We start from the raw sequence: 26,962 nt of genomic DNA, 5'->3' as shown, positions 1-26,962 counted from the left end.
TATATATCAGAGTTCACTGAAACACAAACAGAAATGAAACATGGTGTAGTGTAATGATTTCAGAATTACGGCGTAGAAAAAATTCAAGACTGGACTCCTTTATTAATATGTTTGTAATAAATATGACATTTCTACCTATTGGACGTATTTATTCGTACAAGGTCAAAATCCACTAACAGGTTTTTGTAAAGCTGAAAATGTTTTATTAGCTTTCAACTGCCAGAGATGTACAAGTTTAAACTCTTTGCAAGTGACAGATTGAAACTAGGAATTTAAAATGTAAATCAAATAGCACAGCCCATTGCTAGTCTGTGCTTATTTGATTTTGCAGCATTTTGTACTACAAATATTTCATCTGACTTGTCAAAAAAAAATTCTGCAGATCCCATTGTGACACTTGTTTTGCTTATACGCTTATTGAACTGAAGTAATGTGTTTCCTAATGATAGTAGTATCAAATGAAAAAATTACTGAAATTTTTGAAACATTATCAACTTGAGGTGAACCAATAGAAATGTCAGAAATGTGTTCTCAATGGTAAGAATTTGCAAACAAATTTGTCTTCTTCTTGGTACCTTCCAGTCCCACATTTTATTTGCCTATTTTCATGGGGAAAATCTCAAGTTGTTAAATTTGTGAAGCTTGTAATGTCTTTGAACTATGTTCAATGCCTCCAGCTTGCGGAATTCATAAGCCTCACAATTTGAAAGTGATTCACCAGTTTGCCCTTCCAATGAATTTACAGTATGCCAGAGAAAGCCCTCTTCTGTGCTTAGGAACTGCATGCACAAAAACACCCCACTGTGCAGTTTACAAGCTGTGCAGCAGAACAAAGATGTCAACACAGAATCTGATTCCTTTTTTTTTTTATTTTTTAACAAAGAAAGTTTTCTTGGGTGAAAACTGCCCTGCTTTATGCACAGCTCATTAGCAGATAAATGTTTGCCTGCCCCGAGCTATGCTCATTTGCAGAACCTGCATATTAGCTATAGTATTCAGTTAGTTCTCCCTCACAGAACTCAAAGCTCCTCCCTGAACAGGAGGGTGACTGCTGCTTACATGACAAATTGCAATTTTAGCTTCTTATGATTTATTCTCTCCAAACAGCAAAGCATTTAAATCATATCTACCCTAAACATTAGACGTTTGCTACATTCTGCAGTTTGAGATATGCTCACAAAATATTGCCTTCGTGCATTCAAAACAGGAATTCTGATTATTATAGTCTAATGTGAAGAGATTCTTTCGGAACATTAGCGCTTCCTTTTTTTACCTGCTCTGTATCTCCACTCTACTCTATAAAAAATAAAGCAAAAATCAAAATAAAAAATTCTACAGCAGACAATAAGGATAGAAATATTTAAAGGAAATGATCATAGGTAGGAACATACGAAGAAAAGCCCTGAGATTGCTCCGAATATAGCAGGCACTAGGTGGTGGCCATTTAAATGACTTTAAAGCAATGTCTAACGAGGTTGAGTGGGAGAAGCAGTTACTCCAACAGCAGAAGTGAATTGGGTTGTTTAACTTGTTGGCTTCTTGAGCATTATAGCCATTTTAGTATAATTAAATGAAGATGAGTTGGATGACTATTACTTTCCCATATTTACAGAATTTAACTATGATTCATACTTTGTGTGTAAAGTATGCGACAGAAATGTAGTAGAGCTTGGCATATAGCCAAGCGCTGTTCCATGTTTATGAGTATACAGAAATACAGAGATTTACTATAGTAGATTAAACCTGCATTCCATCAAGTTTAATGTAGGTGAGTACCCATCCAATATAGTATATAGTGTCTGTCAGTATTTAGAATCAGCTGCTTCAAATAGACATGCAAGAACTCCTAAAACAGCCTGTTGTGGAGTAATTTGTTATACAGGAAATCACTCCTAACCATTTTCTGCTCAGGGTGTGATACGTGCATAAAGGATTTGTGGATAAAGCTTTGTAGCTTTCCAAAGATGGCAAACATATCTCCAGGAGAAAAGACTTCTTAGTGTGTGGGAGAAGACTGTTTAGGTCACATTGCAGTTCACTTCCCAAAAGGATAAATAGAAATGTCTCTCTCTTTACACAAAATAAATTCTTTTAATCTCTCGTGTGTCTCAGGAGGAGATTCTTGGCTGTATATTCCTAGAACATATTAAATAAATAAATAAACTTGTTAAAATGTGAGCCCTAAAGAGTGTACAGAGATGTATGTTAAGAATTGTTCCTGATAGGTGCTCAAGACACAGTTTCCTACTACCTTTTCAGTTTCTATTGCAAGTGCCAGTCGTGGGATAACAATATAGCCAATTAAATTTTGTACAGCATCGTTAGGCTACAGTGTGCAGTGCAATGGGGAGTTTTGCTAAAAAACATTCCCTTATTTGCTAGGCTATTATAATGAATTTTCTTATACAAATCTTTTAACAGTCTCTGTTCTAATGAGACAGCCATTCTGAATTAAAATTTCCATCACTCCTAAACAGTTGTGACTTATAAAAAAAAGCTCTGAGAGGAATCAGTTATTATTCATTCCAGCTATGATAAAGGAATAGATCTCCTTGAATCTGTTGAATTGTTGAGCAGCTGAAGTTATGTTTTGCAAAAACATAAAGCATGTCCTTAGCCCATTAGTTAGATGCAGAGTGCCAAAATCAATAAATATACTCTATCAAATATTTATTTTGCACCACAACTACCATTCTTTGTTGTTCTGGTGTTGTTGGGTTTTTTTTTCTTTGTTTGCTTGGTGTTTTTTTTGTTCTAAAAGGCCATTGTGTGTCAAGCATTTATATAACTGTGCTGAGCAATTCCTGCAAGCGTAGGTAGAGCTTATACTAAAGAAGTGGCATGTTTGCTGGTGAAGTCCCACTTCCTTCTGAAATTGGGTAATGCATGCTGACAAAAGCTGCTTCTGTTGGGATAACTTCATGCCTTACAAGTTCTGCTGACATCTCTGTGCTGCACAGATATGCTGGCAGAGCTATGGCCTAAGCTAGGTAAGCAAAAAAAGAATAAAGAGAAGAGAGGAAGGAAGGGATGGATGATGAGAGACAGACATGAGTGTGGGAGAGTAGTGGCGACACATAGCTGAAAGTGCCAAGTAAGTAGAAGCAGAAACTTGGCCTTAAAAACATAAAAGTAGTCTAAGTTAAAAGAAACACACTTTAATGCAGGTACTGCTGGGTAATCTGGTGATGATAAGGAGGGCGTCTGTCTAACTTCACTGCACATAGATGCTGCTGCAGTGCATTACCAGGAGCTGGAGCTCATTTCTTGAACTGAACACCCATTACAACACGCTGGGGCTTCCACTCTGGCTACACATGTAGATCTCAGGAGAAAGCTCTAAGAGTAGCTCTAAATGCCTTTTAGGCTCCTGTGCATATTTCTGCATAATTGACAGCCATTATTACTGACCAGGTTCTCATTTTTCAGCTGCTATCACTCTCCCGTATTATTACAAGACAGCTTGTAACCAGAAGTGTAAGTAGGCATAAAAAAAAAAAAAAAAGCAGATCACCCCTGTACCACCTTTCCCTGTCAGAAAGAATTAAATAGACAAATACATATCGCTAACTCTCGTATTTCCAACTGCTGCTCTAAATCCAAGGCAATAGTCACCTGTGTTAAGCAGAATTCAGAGCCTTGAGACAGCAGTATCCTTGTTTCATTGCTGTCTCACAGGGCAAAGTGGGTACTGTTCTCTTCCCATGTGGGCTACACTCAGAAACTACTGAGCCTTCTGTTGCTCTGTAAATCCATGAATTTTTGATTCAAGTATTGCAAAAGACCCAACAAAATTCACAGTGATCATATAACCTGAGATTCTTGTTTTGTTGGATGAAAAAGCAGAAACATACAGGCTTCAGGGGTGTCTTTTGAAAGCTTGAGATCATAATTTCAGTGTTCCTACAACACAGAATCTCAGCTCTGATTTGATCTGCAACCACAGGACTGGGTGCCATAGGGCAGTGCTCATCAGCTGTGACCCCACATCTTGCAGGTCCCTGCTTTGAGTCTGATCCAGTCTGTCAGGAGGAAAAGCTGCTGTGTTGAGCTATTCCCATGTTGCAGGCAATATGTTTCTTTTTTAAAATGTTGTGCCATCTCAGCTTGATTTGTGAAGTTGCACTGAGGGGATCTATCACCATCCCCCCAAGTTTTGTTCCTTAAATTGTCCCCTGCTAATTATGAACTCATGGGACTGGAGTGGAGGATAAACAAATAATGAGTGAAGCACTTCCCAGGATTTAGTCAAGATTCTGCAGACACAAGGAAATGGCTGAGTGAGAGAGGTAAAAAGGATTTGCTGAATCTAGATTGGACAATAAAAGCACTTTACACCATACAGTTCTGACTGGGGTTTCACTGTGCAGGCAGACAAAGGGATTCCCAGTGCTTTTGCCAGCACTCCTCACCATTCCTTCTGCTGCTTACCAACACCCTCTGATTTGAGCCTGTTAGCAGTGGCCACTCTCAGCTGGTGCCTGGCTGATAGTGCAGTCCTTTGCTCTTCAGCATTTCTTCTGCAGGAGCCAGCAGTGTGTCACAGAGATGTCAGTCTCCCTTTTTAGAGACAGCCAGCTGACACTAAATTTTCTTCTCTCCCAATGGTGTATTTTGGCAGCAGGTTTCCTTTGCAGCTGTGAAAGCAATTTGCATTTGGAGAATATTGCTTTAGAAAGAGAAGGTATTTAACAAAGCTAACAATTATTGTTTTCAAATGGTTGGAAAGGTGATGAAAATTCCAGGCATTGCTTTTGCTCGTGGATTAAAAACAAATACCACTGTTTGCCATAAATGCTGCTTCTCTGTTTCCTACCGTGATAACTGGTAGCAGCTGAAACACAGATGCCATATTAGCCCAGGTTTCAGTGGAGGGGACTTTCATTGGACTCCAAGTTTCAGAACTTGAATGGGTAGGACAGGGGAGCTGCGATGATTGCTAACACCCCAGGAGATGCCTTGGCTTCTGGTCTTTAGGTACTCTGTGAACTTAAAACTGCTGGTTTTCTAGTGAGCAGAAGGTGAGAAAGAAGTGCTGTTCTACTGTGTGTTAAAAGAATTAGATGAGGCCTTTCCATCTAAGTCTATTTTTCTTAGTTTAAACAATTTCAAATTACGCTCTTTAAGGTCTTTTGTCTGCAAAAATATGAACAGAATGAAGTTCTAAAATATGTTGTTTCAAGATTCTCTTTTCCTAGCAATTTGTGTTAAACAAACAAGAAATACAAGGTTATAATTAAAGGACTAGTAGTTGCTGCTTGGTTTAGAATGACCTTGAAGCGGTATTCTTTTCATCTTTCATTTTCCTTTGCTAATGTACATTCCAGCAGGGCTAATTCCTCTTTTTTCCTCCAAGGGCTTTGTCAAAGTGAAGGCAAAACTCTAACTTTCGTCTCTTCATATTTATAATAATCTTTTTCTTGTCACGTTCTTAACATTATATTGCATCCACTTTCATTCCATTGTGAACGTCCCTTGTGCTCTAAGTCCAATTTTCTGCTTTTACCTCACACTGCTTAAACTATCCATTCTATTCTGTTCTGTTTTCAGAGAACCAGCTCTTAGCAACTAGATAACAGCCTGATACTGAAGGTTTCTTCCTTTCACACAGTATAATACATCTTTTCTCTTCCAAAGAGATTTCTGGAGCTCAGATACCTGTGCTACAGAACAAAGTATCCATGTGCTTTCTCTTTAATATCTCTCCACAGAATTCTGAAATGCTACTTATTTATTACTTTGCTAAAGAGAAAGCAAACAATTTCATCAATCATCTTGGATCCTTTTGTGCTCCCTTTTTGTCACGTAGGTGTAATCTCTGGAAAGCTCTTGGCTGCAAATTTGTTAAAGAGAGCCAAGGATTTCTTTAATAATTAGTGCTGCATTCATTCTGCGGGACTAAGTTCTAGCAAGAGAGTGCTGGCATTATCACTGGATTCCAGTCCTGTGTTTACTTGCTTTCATGAAGACAAAATGTCCATATAACAGTGCAGAAATGCATGTGCTAGAAGAGTCGTAAAGATTGTGCTGGCCTCCCTGCATCCTGCTTCTGTTTTGCTTCAGTATCCTCATCCATTCCAGAGCAATGTACTATGATTTTCAGATAGCAAAGGGCAGAAAGACAGCTATCAGAAGCTGGATATGAAATGAAAATAATCACTTCTCTGTCTCAGCAACTTCCTCCTCTTGAGCACACGGAGCAACGGGGAGCATGAGCATGGAGTTATCCTGCCCATCAGCCAAGCTCATCAGCCAGGCAGGACCAGCACACAGCCTCACAGGGTTTGTGCCTTGAGTGCTGAAGCTCCCCCAGTTGACAATATTTTTTTGACAAAGAGGCATAGTGGTACACCAGCTATGGTGACCTAGAAAAGTGGGAACTCACTGTGTAAGTATGTTTGCTATGTACTCTACAGCAACAGATTGTTTCCTGCCCATGTATGCTCAGGGTTTTTTAGTTTTCATTTTCAAATGTATTGTGTTTATAGGTTCAGACCAACACATGGTTATAATGCAATAACTGAATGTTGTGCTTCACAGTAAACAAAGAAGAGGAGAAAAAAGAAAATTGAATAAGCATTAAAAAAATTATAATCACATTGGAGCGTACAATTAAGCAACATGAATGTCATAATCAAAGAAATTAAGAAAGAGGGTTTTTTTTAATTATACAAATAAGATCACGGAATCACAGAACTGTAGGGGTTGGAAGGGACCTCTAGAGATCATGGAGTCCAACCCCCTGCCAAAGCAGCTCCCTAGCCCAGGTTGCACAGGTAGGCGTCCAGGCGGGTCTGGAACATCTCCAGAGAAGGAGACTCCACCACCTCTCTGTGCAGCTGTGCCACTGCTCCGGCACTGCACTGGGAAGGAGTTCCCATGCACATTTGTGCAGAACTTCCTATGCTTCTGTTTGTGGCCATTTCCCCTTGTCCTATCACCACACACTGCAGAGAAGAGTCCTGCCTTGTCCCTTTACCTCCCACTCAGATATTTGTACACATGATGTCAATACAAAGATATCAGTAGAAAGTAGAACTCTGTTTCTACCACATTTTTGCTCTCTTCTTAAAACTGCTGTTTTTCTGCATGAATGTTAACTGTAGAGCACTTAGTGTACACACAGCCCTTCTTCTCATGTCCCATTTGGACAGTCAGTTCAAACAGCTAAATCTGCAGGAAAACTTAAGAGTATGTGACAATGTGTACAAGCATGTTTAACTGCAAGATGTCTAGCCTGCTGTATTGTGTTGAAAAGTAAACACTCTGTAACCAGCAGTCCAAGTTTAATTACCAGTAAATTATGCCTGGAAAGCAGAAGTAAAATTTGCTCAGATTTGCATCCACAAACTTGAAAAACTGAGTTATCCTACTTACAGGCTTTTAACAGCATTTTCCCACCAACAAGCACTGAGTCAAACGGCTTAAAACAAGAACTGTACTGGGCAGAAGGAAGAAGCACAGAACAAAACTGGGAAAGCCAACAGTAGCAATAAATCAGCCATGCCTATTAAGTAGGATTTCTATCTCCCCAGGTTGTTTTGGCAATAGCGCTAACCTTAGTTGCCCTCCTGCAGCAGTAAGTGGCTAATGAGGCAGAGTGCTCTATCAATCACTGCCTCAGTCAGAATGCTACTGCAGACTGTTGTCCAAATTTAGGGTAGATCCATCCCTCGGTCTAAAAGGGCATGATGCTCTGGGATTTCACCTGCCAGCCTAGATGAGGCACGCAGGAGGACGGTTTTCAGAATTCATCCCCAGCATCTCAGTTGGCCTTTGTCCAACTGAGAGCTTGGAGGATACAGACAGATGAAGAGTTTCTTTCGAAGCTGTGCTGAACTTCCAGATGGAAATGGGTGATATGACCCACAGCCAGACACTGCAGACTACTTTAAACATCTCATATATGCAAGTGGAGCAAATCCAGGTTGAGGAACCCCCGTGCTGTACATATATAAATACCCCCACTCTCTACAACCTTGAACTGGATCATGGTTTTCAACCAAGCTTCCTATACGATTTCCAAGATGTATGTACCTCCAAATGGGAGCCAGCACACCGAGCGAGGATCTGCCTAATCAGCAAGATGAGCTAAAATGAGGAGTAACTCATAAATCCTGCTCCTCCTGTAAAATGTCTCTCCCATCTTCTTCCAGGTGAGGTATGCTCCTGGCAGGCACCCAAAATCTTCTTTTTCAAAAAATAGAACAGGGATGATTCTTCTCTTTCAGAACACAAACAGAAGATGCAACACCACTGTGTGCAAAAGTCAGTGATGGGAGAACTCACTTGTGAAGGAAGCCTTAGGCCAAAGTCTATCTAGAGGGCCTTCTCTGGTCTAGAGAGGTGGGTCACAGCGAGCATTTGCATGTGCAAAGAAACTCAAAGTTTTAAAAGTATGAAAATCCCTAGTGGTATTCAGTCTTTAACTATAATGGAATTTTTTAAATCCAAGTATTTTTTATTTTTTTCATATACTTCTGTTATTTGCTTACATTTATTACCAGATTGTTTTCTTTAGTATTGCTCATGCATGAGTTGGATACAGAATTCTTGTGAATGGGACACTTCCTATTGTTTACCCATAGAAATAACTGCAGAATGGGAAACCATCGTACTAAAAACAGAGAATGGTGTTTACACTAATATTTTATAAACTGGCTCGGTTTAGGCTTAAAAATTTTGAAAACAGTTTCAGGTACTTACAAGGAGACTTTCAAAGAGACAGCTTTCCGAAACACTGTAGGGAATGCATAATTTTTAATCTCAAATTAGGATCTTTTTTTTTTTCTTTTCAGTAGAAAAATGTTACAAGTTAGGAATTAATTGTCTCGTAATTGATTGATAATTTTCCCTCCTGCTGTGTGCAGAAAGCTATTGGATGATGGCATATCATTCTCAACAGCAGGAAAAAGTATCAGTCATTATGGGACAATTAGTTCCAATTTCAACTATTTCTGTTTCTGTGAGCTGATAAGATTTCCTTCAGAGAGTAAGCATAGTAATTAACCATGAATATCAGGATGTTCTTTAATTTTATTTTTAACTTAGAAAAACAAATCTCATTGTGGATGCTTCCTGTACCCCATGCGCTTCTTTCCTGGATTGATGATGTTCGTGAAATAGTAATTTTCATGTAGCTGCAGTTACCAGAACCTTTCACAGCCAGTCAGGATGGTTTTGCCAGGTTGACCCTGATTTCAATGCTGCTCTGATGTGGTTGAAGAAAACCACAAACATCTTTTTATCAGTGTCTGTTTCTGAAAAGTGAGTATTTCCTCACAAAACTGCTATCTCTTTAGTCAAGACAACAATCACCTCAAAGCAAGCACTGTAGCATACCATTTGTTCATACATGAGAGACATACACATGATGGATATACAAAGACAGGTATGTTTGTACATGCATGGGTATTTTACATGCACCTGATTGATCCTGAGATATTTCAGTCTAGAACACGTGTGTCTGAAAAATCTGAATCCTTTACCATGCAGAATTTGCAAAGCTTGATCTACATTATTCAGTCACTTGTGAGTATTTTTCCCATTAGTACACAGGTGACACATCTTGCAGCCTTACTGCCAAATACCAACTGTTTACATTTTTCTAAATGCCAGCCTTGCAATTTTATCCTGAGGTCTGAAAAACTAACTGAGCTCCTTCTTTCTTCCACCTACCAGCAGTCATGCAACCCAAACTTTATGTTCTTGGCTGTAAAATATAATCTCATGCTTTCATGTATATCTCTTTAACCTCCTGTAGGTTCTCACAGATGTAATCAACTGGTCTTTGAAATTTAGTTAACAGTTATATTCATGATGCACAGGAGGAATAAGTCTTGCTCATGTTCTCTTAGCTTTTTATACTGGAGATATAACGGGAAAAATAGCACTCAAAGTTGAACTTGGAATGTGTTGCTTATTAAATTCAGCATATATGACTGAATATACATAGGGAGCAGATCTTTTTTTCAGAAGGAAGGTGCCATTTTTGTATAGTAACTTGTCAGAGTAGAATCACACTCCAAGTTGCCAATTATTTCACAACCTAAAACCAAGATTTAACTAATCTGTGAGGTAGCAGTGAACTGCACATCTCAGGTTCCTCTTGTTTGCTCTTTACTGCATGTACCTTCCTGAGTATTCCTATTTCACTAATCCCATGACAACGGAGTGCAGAAATTGGGGTGTATAGAGAACCTCAACACAAGGAAAAATCAAAGATATCAAAACAACAATATTAATAGCATCTCTCTCCGTATTTATTTTACAATTCTGTTGTTTTGTTCCTTATGAATTTTCCACGTCATAGCTAATCTCTGTGACACTTCCCAAGCTATAGGCGTTATTAGAGACACCGATCGGACAGTAGCTAAATATGTGAATATAAATTGATTTTATGCAGTGTACACAACAAGGATTTTATTGATATAAAGGGCTTCATTATTTGCAGGATTACTTTAAAATGGTTTTGGAACAAGAATAATTCTCTGTGGACCAAATTAGAATTTCTTGCGTGAATGCAATTGAACACTAATTTTTATATAAATTCTTTTGTCTTACACTGCTTTATAAGGGAAGTCTGGAAGTGAATACCAGGGGAGTAAAAATGGAGATTACAGCTTCGGGTAACAAGATGCAAGTGGGAAAGATGACAGAATGATCATGTGGGAGGAAATTGCTGCAGTTTCTCTCTCATTCCTATTCATAACTCTAGCTGGTATCAAGGACCTCAGTCATTCTGAAGCAGCATTTGCAGCAGTAGAGGAAGGCAGAGGGGTTAAATTATACATATTCTGATGCTTTGACAGCTTTGGTAACCTCACTGCTGCTGAAACATTACCACAGTGTCAACATCCAGAGAGACAGGCCTGTCTCCAGCCCCATTACCTCTAAAAATCAGAAGAAATGCATGACTAAGAAATATCGTGTACTTAGGGGAAAATTACAGTTTTAAAATGCAGCCAGGAAAACAGGCACTTTATACAGTGAATGTGCTCATGGGGCTCGCCACTCTTGACTTGCCACATTGCTCCTTGCTCTCAATTTTTATGTTTTTTTTTTGAACTGCTGTGGCTTCTCTGGCTCCAGCATTGAGGAATGTGACTTTGCAGCACAGTCGAAAAATTGTGGCTTCTTGCTGGAAAATAATTAGTGTTGGCCTTACTGTTCTCACTTAAATTAACCGCAATCTTATCAACAATTTAAAGTTAAACATGAAAATGTCATTTGGCACAACCTGCAGAGATTAACTCTTCACAGATTACCTATCATCAGACTATGCTTCTTTCTGAAAAGAGGTGACAAGGTTTCCCTTGCAGTCTCTGCCACATGAGAGATTTCAGTGCCCAGTATGTTGAACAGTTCCACCTTATTTAATAATGGGTAATCAGGAAGCTGAGGGAGAAAAACATATATTGTGCTATGTACTGAGGAGTTTGTCATACTTCAGTTGTCAGTGTCCATACTTCTTATAAAACACTCCATTTTCCACTGTGCAGGTAATTTCATGTGACATTATATGATTAGCTTTGAAACATGTTTGGAGACGAAATCATACTTTTTAATCATAAATAAAATGATAGTTAAATAAAATGTTTATGTTTATCATTACAGGAAGCTGCAGACAATTCTATGCCTATTCTACATATATGCTATATTTATTAATCATAAAGCAAATAAAAAGTGAATCAGGTTAAAAAGGGTATACAGAGGTAGGGATATTGTTTGGATTTAAGCCATGCTAAGGTAACAGCCTTCCAGAACGAATATGAGCCCAGAAATCTTACTAGATTTCATTTTCTCCTGACTTTTCAGGTGCTTCTTATTCCTTAATGTGCAGACACGCATGCTTTGTCTGGCTGTTAGAGAATGTCTACAGGTGAAATGCGTATCTACATACACAAAACTTCTGGACAGTTACACTGCCAGAAGGACCTCAAATAATAACTTAATAAATGTCTGAGAAAAGGGGCAAAACTCTTTTAAGCCTACAATAAATAAATAAATAAATAAATAAATAAATGTAAAAAAGCCCGTTTTTATTTGTTACCTTCTTTCAGCTGTTACTCTAAAATATTTGTTGCTCTTTTAAGGAAGTTCTGCAGACTGATACTGAGCTCAGCGCCCAGTGAGGGGAAGATTTGTTGCATGCTCCAGGACTGTGCTGTAGATAACTCAGAGTACCAGTTGTTGGTTTCCTCAACTAACAGTTTTGATGAACTGTCAAGAAGCATTTCTGCCCAGCTCTCCTCCTGTCTTGGAGCTGCAGCACTGCTGCCAGTCCTGGTACGTCTTTCGCCGCTCCCACACTTGCTCAGACTTGTTCTCAGAGGCCCCTCCTCTGTGTGCCATGTCTTCATCACTACTGACCAGCCACCTCCCAGGCTCTTCCTCTCTACAACTGTGTTCCTATGTCCCGCACCAGACTCAGTGGCAGGACTCTGCTCACACCAACATTCCCAAACCTGAGCAATAAAGTAGCCATGGATTGTAGGAGAGATTTAGGTGATTTATCTTGCTTTTTCAGACAGGGCAACAAAAGTGTTGATCTGATATTAGTAGCGAGCTTTACAAAACCAGTTTGCAGAGCTAGTGCATTACCAGGATCTACAAAGTTTCAACTACACTGATTTTTTACATATGGCAGCAGGAATGTTTCTTCTCAAAAGAGGTGCAGAGAGGAAAATTTGGGGTGTGGAGGAGCAGTTGCTGAGGCAGTGCTTGTGCATCTGGAGCAGCATGGGTGGGGCATCTGAATTCTCCCATCCAAGTTCTTCATCAAACCTTTTTTTCCCGTTAAATGTCAGGCCTTAGCAGGACTAAATGCGTACTGCATTGTAGGCCTATGAGGTAGCAGTGAAAAGGCTGTTTTGATATGTCATCTTTATTGTGACCTTCCATTCTTCTGAAGATGTAGTTACAGACTCATCTTTAGAAAATGCCAAGAAAGTCTCCTTTCTTAGCTTGTCTTTTAAAATAAATGTACATTACTGAAGCTAGAAAGATAGCGTATTTCATTAATAAGAAAATGAATGAGTATAAAATGTATTATTAACATCCCAGAATACTTCAATCTAGGAAGAGAGCGTTTATTGTAGATATCTTTAGACATTCTAGTAATGTTCCTATCTTCTTAATGTTGAATTAATTTCATTAAAAACAGTCTAATGGAATAGGGTAAATTTTTACTCTGGTGTCAAATCTTTCTGTTACATACCCTGCCCATAGCACCATTGAAAGACAATCATTTCTTCCTCTTGGTGCATCTCTTTCTCAGATAATGTTGTGATCACATTCCAAGTTTAATGTATCTGCTGGGATGCTGAGAAGATAAAGCTGTGCAGGAAATACTGTTAAGCAATCTAGGTGCCAGTTTACAACTTTGCGTGCTTATGGAAGTACAGTGACTATCTCTGTTACAGCTACAGCAATAAGCATTGAATAAATGGTGACAATTACCTCTGAAAACTTACACAGTTACTCACTGTAATGCTACATTTGTATAATTTAAATATTAAGTATGCCAGAAAAATCTAAGAAGCAGCAAAGTAAAAGGACAGTCTCCAATAAATACCTCATGACACCCCCTCTGGTCAGTGTGGGATGTCTGACCTACTCACCATCTCATTGTGTCCTGTTTATATTCAGCAAGTAAGGGAAGAAGCAAGCAAATTATATTGACTGAAATACACCATGCAGAAAATTTCTGTCCATAGGATTAAGTATTCAATAAGTCCTTCAGTATCTGCTGTAGTGTATGCACTGTCAGTTAACCACATAGGAACCACAAAAACTCACTTTGCTGTCATTTGAGCCTTCCCTTCTCATTTTTTTATTTTTATTTTTATTTTTATTTTTGTTATTGTTGTTTTTTGTAAACTCTAGTGTAATATTCTCCATTATTTGGCAGAAGATCACAGAATCATAGAATACTGCAGGTTGGAAGGCACCCACAATGTTATATCGAGTCCAACTCCTGACTCCACACAGGACCAACAAAATTTAAACCCTGTTTCTGATAGCATTGCTCAAATGCTTCTTGAACTTCGGTGGCCTTGGTGCTGTGACCACTGCCTTGGAGTGTCTGCTCAATATGGTACACTGTTCTGCTTTCACTCCAAATCATGAAGAATGCCATAGGAATCTCTGTGAACCTTCTACTTCTCATAAATGCTGTCACATTATTCAGATTATTTTTCAAGAACAATTAAAAACAAGTATAATTTTCCCATGGGATTTGTCCTCCCAGGTGGTGCACATCCCACTTCAGATAGGCCTGAATGTTTGCAAAGGGAAGCTGTTGCCCCCAGAACACACATTTTTCAGAGGCTGTTCCATGCTCTGTAATCAACCATGTCTGAAATCTGACTCTTCTTTACTCCTCTCAGGAAGTGTGTTCCAGCAAGTCTCTCAACACCAGGTTCCATACCAGAATACACAGGCAGTCAGCAGTACTTTGTACCTGCATAAGGAAATATATTCCTTCCTGTGAATCTCCAGGGCGCATTTGTAAATTATTCAGATGTTTCTTTTTCAGAGGAAATGATGTAGAAATTCTATAGGCTTTGGAGCTGATAGTCATTTTTGTCAGGATTTTTCTTGCATAGGGAACAGTAGGGTTCTAAATCCCCTATCTCCTCAAGGGTTCAAATCACCGTTTGCATTTTCAGTCAACACTTAACCTACTTCTGCATAGAAATGACAGGCATTACTTCCAAGCATTCCAAATATTTTTTTTCAGAGGTTTGGTTTTTTTGTTTGTTTGCTTCATATCTGTTTCGTAGGGATTTTATGGTGATACTTGGGATGAGCAGTGTATACCCATATAACAATCAGCATGCTCAGGGACTATGGTCTGTGCTGTGTTTTATAGAAGCATGTAAATGAAATAGGTATTTTATTTATGACCACAAATGTGCTCTTACTTATGACTGCATGTTACACATGTAACATGTATTGTTTCATAACTGGCAGTATCATCACGGCAGTGAACACTGCACTAGAAGCGTAACTGAATTCCATGACTTTCCATTATTTAACCAACAAGAAACTTCTGCTTCCAGCTGCCATTTTATAAATGACAGATAATTTGTTCATCTTTTGTAGATCTTTACCTTTAGCAATGCTCAGGAGCAATAAAGTAACCTCTTTTTTTTTTTTTTTTTAAAGGCCAATTTAAATCTAATTATCCAGTACTCTGCAGTCCCTAATAATATGACAGTGTTTCTACAATTATTGTGGGAAGCTGCAGCATTACAATAATAGAAGCCATCAGATGTTATCTCTGTGAGGCAGTGGGCATGTGTTCTTCAGAAAATTCTTTCCTGCAACAGCTTTTTCTGAGACAAGATGCTTCTTCGGTCTCTTCACACCTATTTAAAATACCAGGACAGTGTCATTGGCATGTAAAGGTCAAAGGCTCTGTAGCAAGTCTCAAAGCATTTGTGCATGCTTCATTAGATGTTGTAACCTCTATCTGCACTAGGGCTCTACTGAGGATTGTTCCTGGAGATCAGAGAAGTACAGTATTTTGTTATTTTTTCCTTTTTTGTTTTTTATATAAACAAAAGCATAGCACTTCAAATTTATTCTCCTAATATATTTTCAAAATACAACTCCAAAACTAGAAGCAAATAAATTACATTTGCCTTAATTTTTAATTAGCTGAAAGTCATCACTGCAAATTGTGTCTTCCGTTACAAAATAAAATAGTCGACTGCCAGGCCTGAAATAATTAACCAATATATTATAATTAAGCAATTTAATTTTGATTTAATTATGATATATCATACAACTTTTCTTCTGATGTAACTGACATTCACTGACAAAACGCTATAATATAAAACAGCATTAATGTTTACAGCTGATGGCTCTGCATGTTTTGCTTCAGAGAATTTGGCATTCATCAGAGCATATGGAAAAAGTCTCCTAGTCTGAAAGAGCTGGCACGTAATTCTATACTACACAAATTATGCACTACATGTTTTTCCCAATCATTATTGTGAGAGGCAAGGGGGGAAATCTTCGCAGACATCGGGCTTGAGCCAAAGTTCATGGATATTAACTGGAATCTTTCCATCAGCTTTGGTCTGCTTTAGATAGCGAACTGCTCCCATGTTGTTACAGGCAAATAGATAAGACTGCATGCGTATGAAATATTTATGTAGCTATCTCACATACGCACTTTGTCAACATCAACATGATTTTATATTAGGCTAGAGACTGTGAGGACAAAGGCAGAAGCAATGGGCAGACAGGGAATACTGCTTCATTCAGTGCTGCCTCGATAAAATTGCTGCAAAATATCCATCAAATTACTTCTTCCCACCAATGACAATCCTCTCTTTAGTAAACATCTTTTCCATAAGATCGTGTATTAAAGGATGAGTTCTGTTACAGAATACACTGATGTGCAGACCCCTGTGTAATGATGGGAATGGTCAGGATGATTTCCAAAGGATCCTCTGCCTGCAATTGAACACACACTAGATCTTCCTAACTGAGGGTTTACACAAGAAAAGCTGAAAGACAAAACGCCAGTCCTCATTTGGAACTAGTGGTGTGAGCACTCTCAGCGTTGTGGAAATGCTAAGTCACAGCTTGAATCAGTGATTGAGCACTTGGTGGGAAAGCAGGGCCAACCCAGGGGGAGCTCAGGTGCATGCAGTGAACCTGAGTGACCAGAGAGGGTGGAGCCAGGTTCCACCCCTTCCCAGACCTCATTTAAGGGCTGGCAGAGGAGGTAAGGGTTTCTTGCTAGAGATCCTTGTCTACCTGAGGCCTTTCCAGGGTAAGCAGATTGTTTCCTTTGTTTCTGTGTCTACGGCTGCTGCATTTGAGCAAATGCTCACTTGCTGCAGTGTAGGACTTTGCTACCCACCTATTATTGCTGTGTTTTCCATCACGTTATAGCATTACACTCAGCAGCATCTATGAAAATGGTCATGTAAGGCAGGAAAGCTCACAATCATGAGGTTGCATGCAGTCAAGTGCTCCTATTTCCCTTTAATTTTGATGCGTTGTCTTTTTTGTATGATGTTTAAATTTCTCAGCAGAAGGTCTAAGGCCAAGTTTCTTCTGGGACTGAGAGCAATTGTGCACTCAGAGCAATAATGAGTGTTTGTTATCTTTCAAACTCTCTTTCTCCCTCTGGTTTTCTGAAGAATAACAAAGCATGATTAGTCAGATTAGTGCTATTTGGGAAGCGGCAGAAATTCAGAACAATATGTTCAAACCAATATAAGCATTTCAGCCAACCTTCTAGTAGTACTGAAATTGCACTGTGCAGTCACCTTCACCCTACTGGCCCCAAATTCTTTGCTTTATACTGTAAGCTCAAGCAGAGGTTTTGCAAAATGCCCATTAAGTGAAAAATAGGCCAGTGTGTTATGCTCATGACAGCCTTTCAGATTCTTCAATATGGTTGCATTTAGGTATCCCACAGATGTCATAGCTTCATGAATGCACCAATGAGACGTGAATAATTTAACAGAGTATTGTCAGTAGCAAATGTCACACATAATAACTGGAAGGAAAATTGCCTCCAATAAATAAAGATAAAAATGGATGCAAATCAATTCTTGTTTAATATAAAACTTGCTTAAGTATAAAACAATAGCTTATTACTTTGGCAGCAAAGTATGAAGTGTTTTTACTACATCCTTATCACTTCATTTGTTTGATATTGAAACTGTGGCTGTAATCTGCACTTCTGTAACTCTCCTAGGTAAGTAATTCTGTAAGTCATTGTGAAATCTGCAAATAGGGAGCACTAATTACCCTTTGTGCTTTTACTTTCAGAATTGAAGAGCAAAAGGTAAATCTGTGTGAGTTTTACAAGAATTCTGAGTTTTCAATTTCAGCAGTTCACATTTCAATGTGATTGAAGAGGAGCTATAAGCACTAAAATGACTCTGACTGAAATTAACCCTGCAAGAGACTTTTCTCTCTGTTCTAATAAATATTGTATGAAGAACATGAAGCAGTGTACTGACATGGTCACATTTACTCAGTAAGCATGAGCACCAAGTGATATCCTGCCTATTTAGTCTTTGATTGATATGAGATCCTTTTTCATAATGTAAACATGTTCTCTATTTGCTGTTGCTCTTGTTTTCATGATGTAAACACGTTCTTCCTCTTTGTTTTTTTTCGTTGTTTTTCCAACAGCTTCTGTGGGGGGTTACAATGGTGAGTGAAAGTCATCATGAGGCCCTGGCAGCCCCGCCAGCAACCACGGTAGCAGCAGCTCCTCCAAGCAATGTCACCGAGCCAGCTGCTCCTGGAGGAGGGGGAGGAAAAGAAGATGCATTTTCAAAGTTGAAAGAGAAGTTCATGAATGAACTGAACAAAATTCCATGTGAGTAAAACTTGATTGATTAAAAGCTTCTTCTGGCAGATTAGATTTAACAAAAGTGTCCTAACGTATATTTAGAGAATGTACTAAATGTCTTCAAGTTAGAGCTAAAATAATCAGAAGGTAACCTTAGTTTAGCAAGCTCCTCAGAATTAATCGTAGTAGAAAATACTGAGACAAACTCAGTTGTGATTTGAAACTATTTTTATATGTCAGATCATCACTGCAGCTTTTACTGGTAAATTATTGCTGAGTCATCAAAACTGGAATGGCCAGAGCACTTCATGGTGGTAATGGGGACAAGGCAAAGTATTTCCTTACAGTAACGCTTAGGGTTTTGTGTTTATTACATATGCTGTGTGCATACTACTTGAAAGCCAAACTTGACACTAGTTCAGAAATCTTGTGGAAAATAAAGGTACTTGTGTACCTTTAGGGATTAAAAAATGAAGGAAAGGAGGAAAAAAAGCTTTTTAACAAGGAAGTAGCTCTATTAAAATTTCAGTTTTTTTTTCTCTCAGTAATTCTTTGAGATCTTGTTGAACTTTGTTGGCACGAGTTTGTTGACCTTTGCTGGATATTTTGAAAGTACCAATTCATATTTCTGTGAAGTCAATAGATTTAAAGTCTTTAGTGTTCTTTTGGTCTTTGCTAGAAATAGTTTATTCAAATATATACATGGTTTGTATATATTCATTAGCTTTCTGCTGTTTATGATAATTAACCTCAGCTTGAACCTCTTTGGTATATTTTAGTACGTGCACATTGGTCTTAAATATGCAACTAAGCACTTTCAGCATAATTTTATATAAGTTAGATTTTTTTAATCTAAATATACAAGCAGATAATTGTGGCACTTTTATATAAACTGAGGTTAAATTCTTTGTGCATCTGTGCTTCCATAGCAGGCACTATAGAGACATTCAATCTCTAATAATTTTTACTTCACAGTAATGTAAAGTACTTTCAAGAAGATGTTTTAACCTACAGAATAGTTTTCATTTTTAGAACATTCCCATTTGTTTAATGAAATGTTGTATGGATTGTAAAGACAGAAAACAAATCAGAACATGAATTGATTTTTTTTTTGTCTGAGATGGATCTTGGCAATTTGGCAGGTGCAGTTTTTGCAAAATTGATAGCAAACAGCTTTGCTCTGTCACTCAAAATTCTCACTTGAAGGAGTAGATACGTTACAGTGGTAAGAAGTCCATATGTCATTAGTTTAGTAATCTGCACAGTCCAGTGCAGACCATACTGAAATGAAATTGTTCAATGATATTATGGGAAAAACAAAACTGCTAGAATTAAAAAAGAGGTAAAAGGAAAGGGTGAGACATTGAGGGAGAAACAGGCAGTGTTTTTAAGATATTCTTTTAATTTAGTATTCTTTTAATTTAGAGCTCCTTGTTCTATATAAACAAGGTAGATTATGCTTCTTACTAAATGGTATTTTATTTGTAAGTTTTGATCCCAGTTAGTTCTAGGAAAATAGGCATGGGCATTTTGAACTTTTTTTTAAAAAAACAACAATGAAAACAAATGGAAACTCTAGTTTTGACAATATTTCCTCATGCAAAGAAATAAGAACTTACTGTTATGTGATTGAATTGTTTTCAAAGGAATGTGTACTATGCCATGAGACAACTGTTTTTATGATGAAACACATTTTAGTAATTATAAAATATGGTTCCTTCTGCTAAGACTGTGAACAGAACGTGTTGCATCTTTTTTTTTATGGACTTGGCTTGGTTTTGAAAACAGCTATCCCTTTCAGAACAGTTATGCTTTGAGTAGATGCTCACTCACTTCCCTCACTTTCAGAGAGGAGCTCTGAGGAGATGGACCTGGGTGGATGACAGGATGGCCATGAGCCAGCAGTGTGCTCTGGTAGCCAAGAAGACCAATGGGATCCAGGGGTGCATTAAAAGAAGCATGGCCAGCAGGTCAAGGGAGGTGATCCTCCCCCTCTACTCTGCCCTGGTGAGGTCTCACCTGGAGTATTGTGTCCACGGATCTCCTTGAAATAGTCCAGTGGAGGGCTGCAAAGATGATAAAGGGTGTGTAACATCGCTCTTATGAGGAAAGGCTGAGAGACCAGGGTCTGTTCAACCTTGGGGAAAAAAAAAACTCAGAGGGGATCTGATCTATGTCTATAAATAACTGAGGTGCAGGAGGCAAACGTATGAGGCCAGGCTCTTCTCAGTGGTGTGTGGTGATAGGATGAGGGGAAATGGCCACAAACTGAAGCACAGAAGTTCCACACAAATGTGCATGGGAACTTCTTTCACAGTGAGGGTGACAGAACACTGGCAAAGGCTGCACAGAGAGGTTGTGGAATGCCTCCAGAGAACGGGACTCAAGACCCACCTGGACGCCTACCTGTGCAACCTGGTCTAGGGAGCTGCTTTGGCAGGGGGTTGGTCTTAGATCCAACCCCTACCATTCTGTGGCTTTCCTATCAGAAGATCATAACATTTCTTTGCTGTTTTTTCTTATGTCAGTAGGGAGTTGACAGTGAGGTCTTGTTAGCTTGTTAGGAAGTTGAGGAATTTGTTTTGGTAGAAAAAACATCAGACCTTCCCTCTTCCAGCTGGTTGCAGACTTTTTTAGACTCTTAGAGCAGAAAATTTCTTCCAACAATATAAGTTTTTGCTGGTCTTCTTGTCAATTTCTTGCCATATGAGAGAGGGAAAAAAATAGAAACATGGTGTACCAGCCTCTTTGGGATAGCATGGATAATTGGATCTAAGACGACTTCTGCCACGTGGAAGACTTTAAAGCAGTATTTTTTTCCAGTCGATTCAGACTGAATACCTGAAGTTGAATCTTAGTAGAGAAATGCAATGGTCAGAAATTCTCTGATATTTGCTATTGGGAGACAAGTATGGAGCACCATGTTTGGTTTGGTTTTTTATCTTGTATACTTATTAAAATCTTCCAAAGTTTTTATGTTCATCCCTACATGACAGGGGAGTCTTTCGAAGCTTCCTGGTTACCTTGAGAGCATTTTTTTTCCAGTGCTTTGTTGCCTGTATGCAAGAGAGAAATGTTTTTGGTTCTAGTTTTAGCCTCTGCATAAGATGTCTGCAGATGAAAAATAAGCCATTGTGATTTAATGAATGTCTAAAAAGATGTAATGTAGCCATATTGCAAAAAAGCTCACCTGAAGTCAACTGTAGTAGGATCTAAATTACAGTCTCCACTTTCTGGCTTTCCATGGAAATTCTGTAATGTCAAATCATGTTGCTATACACTTGCACACACACAGAAAAAATCCAGTAATGTTGGTGATAAAAATAAAGTTGCAACAAAGTATACCCAGACAAATAAATAGTTGTTCCTCCCATGTGGCTTAGAATAGGACAATCATCTTTCAAAAATAATGCTTTATAGAACAGATAAGTCAAAAGTTAATTAGGCTAGACATATTTAACTGAAAATATCAGAATCCCTACTGAGATTTCATCTACAGAACTACTGTATAGGGTCTATGCAGTTGAAATGATACTGTTATTCTTCCTGTGATATACGCACCAGCAAAGACTTATTTTATCAGAAATTGATTAATTTAATAAAATGAGGAAATAGAAATTCCAAGTAGAATGAAGGGACCATTTGTATTAATATATATTTGATAGAAGAACAGTGATGTAATATATAAATCTAGTTAAAATTTTGATCAATATAAGCAGAAATCCTAGCTTTTCATTTATTTGTCTCTTTAAAGAAGTAGATACGTCACGTTTTGTGGCAGGAGTGCGCAGGCTTCCAGAAGCACACAAATCATACAAAATGGTGATTTCCTAACATATATTTCACTCTGAATAAAGAGAGTGGCATCATTTTATTACAATGAGTCATACAATTGAAGTGCAAGAATCCTGTAAGGTTACTGAGGCATAACTGTGAAGAATTTTGTTCTCCGTTATGTAAATCTCTACATTTTGGTGAGTGGCTGATTTGCATAATCACAGTGCAGTTGTTTTTGGACTGCACTGAGTATAGAAGTCACTCTGTCTTCATTGATTCTTATATTTTTATCCCATTTTGCCTTTAATCAGCTGAATTTTTAAGCTGTTAATCAGAACGAGGGAGAAAAAAAGATAGCTTTTACATTTTTCATTTTAAACGTGCAATTCTGACACATTTAACAGGGGGAGAAACAATGCAATTAAAAAATAAGACACACGTAAAGCTATTAGAGAGCGTTCTAAGAAGCAGCTGAGGTCCCTTGGTTGGTTCAGCCCAGAGCAGAGGAGCTGAGGGGAGCCCTGATGGCGGCTGCAGCTCTCACAGGGAGTGGAGGGGCAGCGCTGAGCTCTGCTCTGTGACAGTGACAGGGCCCGAGGGAACGGCATGGGGCAGCTGGGGGTCAGGGACAGGGTCTGCACCAGAGGGTAGTGGGAGTGGCCCTGATGTTTAAGGAGCATTTGGTCAACTCCCTCAAATATGGTTTGATTTTGGGTGGTTGTATGTGGAGCCAGGCGTGTGACTTGATGGTCCCTATGGGTTCCTTCCAATTCAGGATATGTGACAAATGTTTCTATGAAAATGGTACTTGGACATAAAAACCTTTATCGTATACATCGGCTATTTCTTTCCTCCCCTTCTCTGCCCTTCCATCTGGGCCATTCTCTACAGACAACAAAAAAATAACTGCCATATACTTACTGAAAGTTAGTTCTGGGTTTTTCAAGATTAGGGAAATGCAAAACAGTGACAGCTTTTGAGTAGAGGCTTTAAATGTCAAGATACTGTTAGAAACCATATGAAGATAAAACTTAATATTAATTAGTGTTAATTTACTCAATGGGAATCTTTGTGAAATCAAAGTGATCTTGATGTATATCCTAAAAATACATTCCTGTACGAACAGAAGACCTTGTTCTGCCAAAGAGGTAAATAAAAAAGGAAAAACTCTACCAATAAAATCCCAGTATGCGTCTGACTAATAATAACACTCGGTTCATGCTTTTGGTGTAATCCTGAATAGCTGCAATATCTGAATGCCTTCAATGCAGGGTACTATTATTACCTCTTTAATAGGAAGTTACTGTGTCCTACATAGTAATTGGATAAAAAGCTACATTTCTATACCAACCATATTCTGAAATTTGTCTGGCTCGCAGCTCCATTTGGCCTCAAAACCCCTACATTTGATTTATTGTGCGTTAGGGACTGATAGACCCCCAAACCGGGAGCTCAAAGCGATGTGACAATTTGGGCTGAAAAATGGTGTTTTGTTCAGACTTGTCTCATACTCTGCAGCTGTGCAGAGAAAGGTTTGTTTACCTCTCCTTGGGTTTGTGACTAGCTCTCCAAACGAGAAATGGGACTGGAGGCTATAGAGGAAATCAGTAGAAAATGTAAAAATAACTGTAAGACTTGAGTCTGGATTAATTCTAAATAATAGCTTAATAAGCTAAAGTACAGACTTATACATATATTAAGGTTAATCAGCAAAATAAAATAATTCTTGATTTATATGTTTAGCCAATTAACTTAAAGTTACTGCATTCAGCAGTCATCCTAGACACACCTCTGTTTCTTTTTCCCTGATGATCTCTGCTTTTTTTCTCTCTTGACTGGCCAGCTGCAGTTACATCAAGAGTTCTTACTATCCTCTTTAAATGGCAACCAAGTTAATTTCTAAACTTTTCATTTTTGCTTGGTGTTAAGATTTGAGGTGTAGATATTGTAGATATGTAGATATTGTTGACTTTTGTCTGTCATTAGAAAATTAATGGTTTTGTGTGTAGAGTTTTCTTGAAAATTAATTTTCAAGAAGCTCCTAGTTTGAATATTTGAAGAAAATAAATTCAGGCTATTCATTTCACTGCTTCTTATAATAATTGCTTGAATGCAGGTGTTACTGACAGGAGAGGGCAGGGTTTTTTTCTAAGCTCATAGAAAGGAAGCAAAATGAATGCTTTCTGATTTCAAACCTAGATTGAAATAGGCAAATACCGAAAATGAGACTGGAGTTCTCAGTAATAACTATTTGCTATGGGAATACAAATAGTTGTTTTCCATACCAATGTGAGGTAAGGCCTATGATCTTCATAGGAAAAGAAATAATAAATCAATATGACAACAATTATAGTAATAATATTTAAAATAGTAAGTTCCTGTCAGTAAGTGTCAGTGGGTTACAGTTTTTTCTGCACAGGGGAATTTGGTGACACACCTTGCTTCATATGCCCTTCCATGTCAGATGCCATTCTGTCAGACTGTCCCTCTGCTGCCATCTGTCACATGGCAACAAAACATAATGGAATATTGATGGGATGGTTCAACTTTTACTTCCATATCACCAGCATCCACCTCTAACAGTGTGGGACAACATAACAAAATAGGAGGCATTATTTTTGAGCAGCCCTTGTACTTATATTTCTGTCCACATAGGCATATGTAAACACACGTAGATACACTGCTACAGTAAGCAGGGGTCTCAGCTTAGGTGCAGCCTGATGTTGTCAAATTCTGCTTAGGTGTCTTGTCAAGGAGGGCGTATCAAGAGAGTTTTCAAGGAGAATAGAGAAGGCTCTTGATCTTCAAACAAACCTAAAGAACAGTGCTGGAGAAATCAGGAAGGAATAAATTCAAGTTGTCTCAATTTTATGTCATCAAATCATGAGCAGTTGCTCATGCCAAGGAAATATATGCAGCTTTACACTGGGGAAGAAACAAGAGAAATTTATTTTGGAGCATGGTTCAGGTACAAGAAAGAGCTATTGTAGTACAATAGTAGAAGAGAAAAAAATCTGTATTTCTAAATACAGTAATGAAAATGCAAATCTCAGATTACTTTGGTTTCTCCATGAACTGCTCAGCCCCAGACTTCAGTGATTTCATGACAACTTCAAAATTCTTCACTAAAAAAAGTTTCTAGACCAGCTGCAGGTAGGGATGCTTGAGAACACTGCCCACATGCCCACACATGACACAAAAATCATGAGACAAGGGAAAACAATTCAACTATATTTTATAAATTAATGATAGGAGAATGCAATTTTTCACTCTTACAGCCTGACATGTTTTGAATGCTGAGGGAGTGGAGGAGTGGAACTGAAAATGTGGTTAAGCAGAACATGGATGAAAATCCCTGTGTGGAAGGGGCTGTGTGTGGTTGGAGTTCCTGCTGTATTACCTTCTGTTGGTATCATAACAGCCAATTCTATCATGGGGGACATGATCTTACTGCTGTAGCCTGACCAGGAGCACCAACTCCATCCCCAGGACAGGGGGATCTGTTGCACATCCCTAAACCCACTTGCAGCACCTTGAGAATGGACTGTCCTTTTTGAAAGGAAATGCTGCCTGTTAAACAAAAGCATAATGGGTGCATAACCTTGATGTCAAACGGAATTGTACATTATTGATCACGTTCTGAAACATCATTTTCAGAAATAGCAGTTGGCTTTGAGTTGCGTAATCTGAAACAGGGAGAAGGAGAAGCAAGTCCCCCTGTAAAATACATAATGTTGAGACCATTCAGCAAAATATGAGAACAAAACCCCCTTTAGCTTTACAGATTTACTTTTACATCCGTGGAGATGGTACTTGTCTATAACAATAACTGAGGTGAGCACCTACCTTTGGTTTGCTGCCAGGTTTAACAAGGGGTGCAGAAAACCCCCAAGGGTCTCCTATAGCCCATCACTGTGATTGTTTTATATGTTAGAAGGACTCTGAATCGTGTGATTTTATTGCACCATAGATATGTCAAGTTGTGCAGTGCCTTATAAATTGAGTACAGAATTCAATTTACAAGCAGAAAACTGAACATAGTTACTGGCTTCCTTTCAGTACTGGGAATGTATCTTAAAGTTTCATTACTTTGTGTGAGAAGCGCGCAATAAAATTATGTTTACATACATAAAATAAACACAATATTTGCTAGTCTTTTTCTAAGTTACCTGCAGATGAAGCATCTACAGAAATTACCCGTTATCTGTTATAATTCAGTTTGTAATCGTGCTCTGAAAATGCTCAGTAATTGTTCATGGAACAATTGTTCTCAGCTTTAAATTGAAAATACATTTAAAGATTGCTTCTCAGCAATGTACTTCATAAAAGGAAAAGAGCACTTGGGACTATGTTTAATAGATCTGCTTTAAAAATACATGGTATAAGAGGGCAATGAAAATACAGGAATTATTTTAAAGATTGATATTCCATCCTTACCTCTGTGACTAGTGCCTAGGCATTGCAGGAAGATATGAGGTATTCTGGTGCACTTTTATAGACACCATGAGTAGATAATGAAGCCTCTGTTATTTTGAGGCACTGTTGTAAATTGGCACAGATTAACAATAAAATGTCATTCTTTGTTGTTGTAGTTAATAATTCTGCTTTGTACTGGGTTTGCTGCTGAGAATTATCCAAACTGAAGTCTTCACTGTGGGATTATAAATATTTAACTTCCCTACTTACTTTGGTTGATATGTGTTTTCTAAAGTATTTAAACTTTTTTGAAGAGACGGAAATACTTATACTGATATATGAAGTGTTTAATAAGATATCAAGCCTGCATCACCAAGGTGGGTGAAATATTAAGCCACTGACCATCAGCAGGAGCTTGTAGTAATGCTAAAGATC

General features: G+C 38.3%; 1 protein-coding gene across 2 annotated transcripts in view; it reads left to right on the top strand.

The window, feature by feature from the left end:
* Positions 1–26,962, top strand: part of SYT1 (synaptotagmin 1) — a 340,150-nt gene that overhangs the window by 196,673 nt on the left and 116,515 nt on the right. For both annotated transcript variants that reach the window (XM_065743252.1, XM_065743251.1), the window contains exon 4: positions 18,172–18,361. In XM_065743252.1, coding sequence (XP_065599324.1) covers positions 18,190–18,361 — 172 coding nt within the window. In that variant the 5' untranslated portion in view covers positions 18,172–18,189. The remainder of the gene's footprint in view (positions 1–18,171; positions 18,362–26,962) is intronic.

This window comes from Cyrtonyx montezumae, unplaced genomic scaffold (assembly GCF_038088225.1).
Source record: "Cyrtonyx montezumae isolate F1298 unplaced genomic scaffold, pur_monq_1.0 scaffold_3, whole genome shotgun sequence".
Classification (NCBI taxonomy): Eukaryota; Metazoa; Chordata; class Aves; order Galliformes; family Odontophoridae; genus Cyrtonyx; species Cyrtonyx montezumae.
This window is presented reverse-complemented; position numbering and strand designations above follow the sequence as displayed.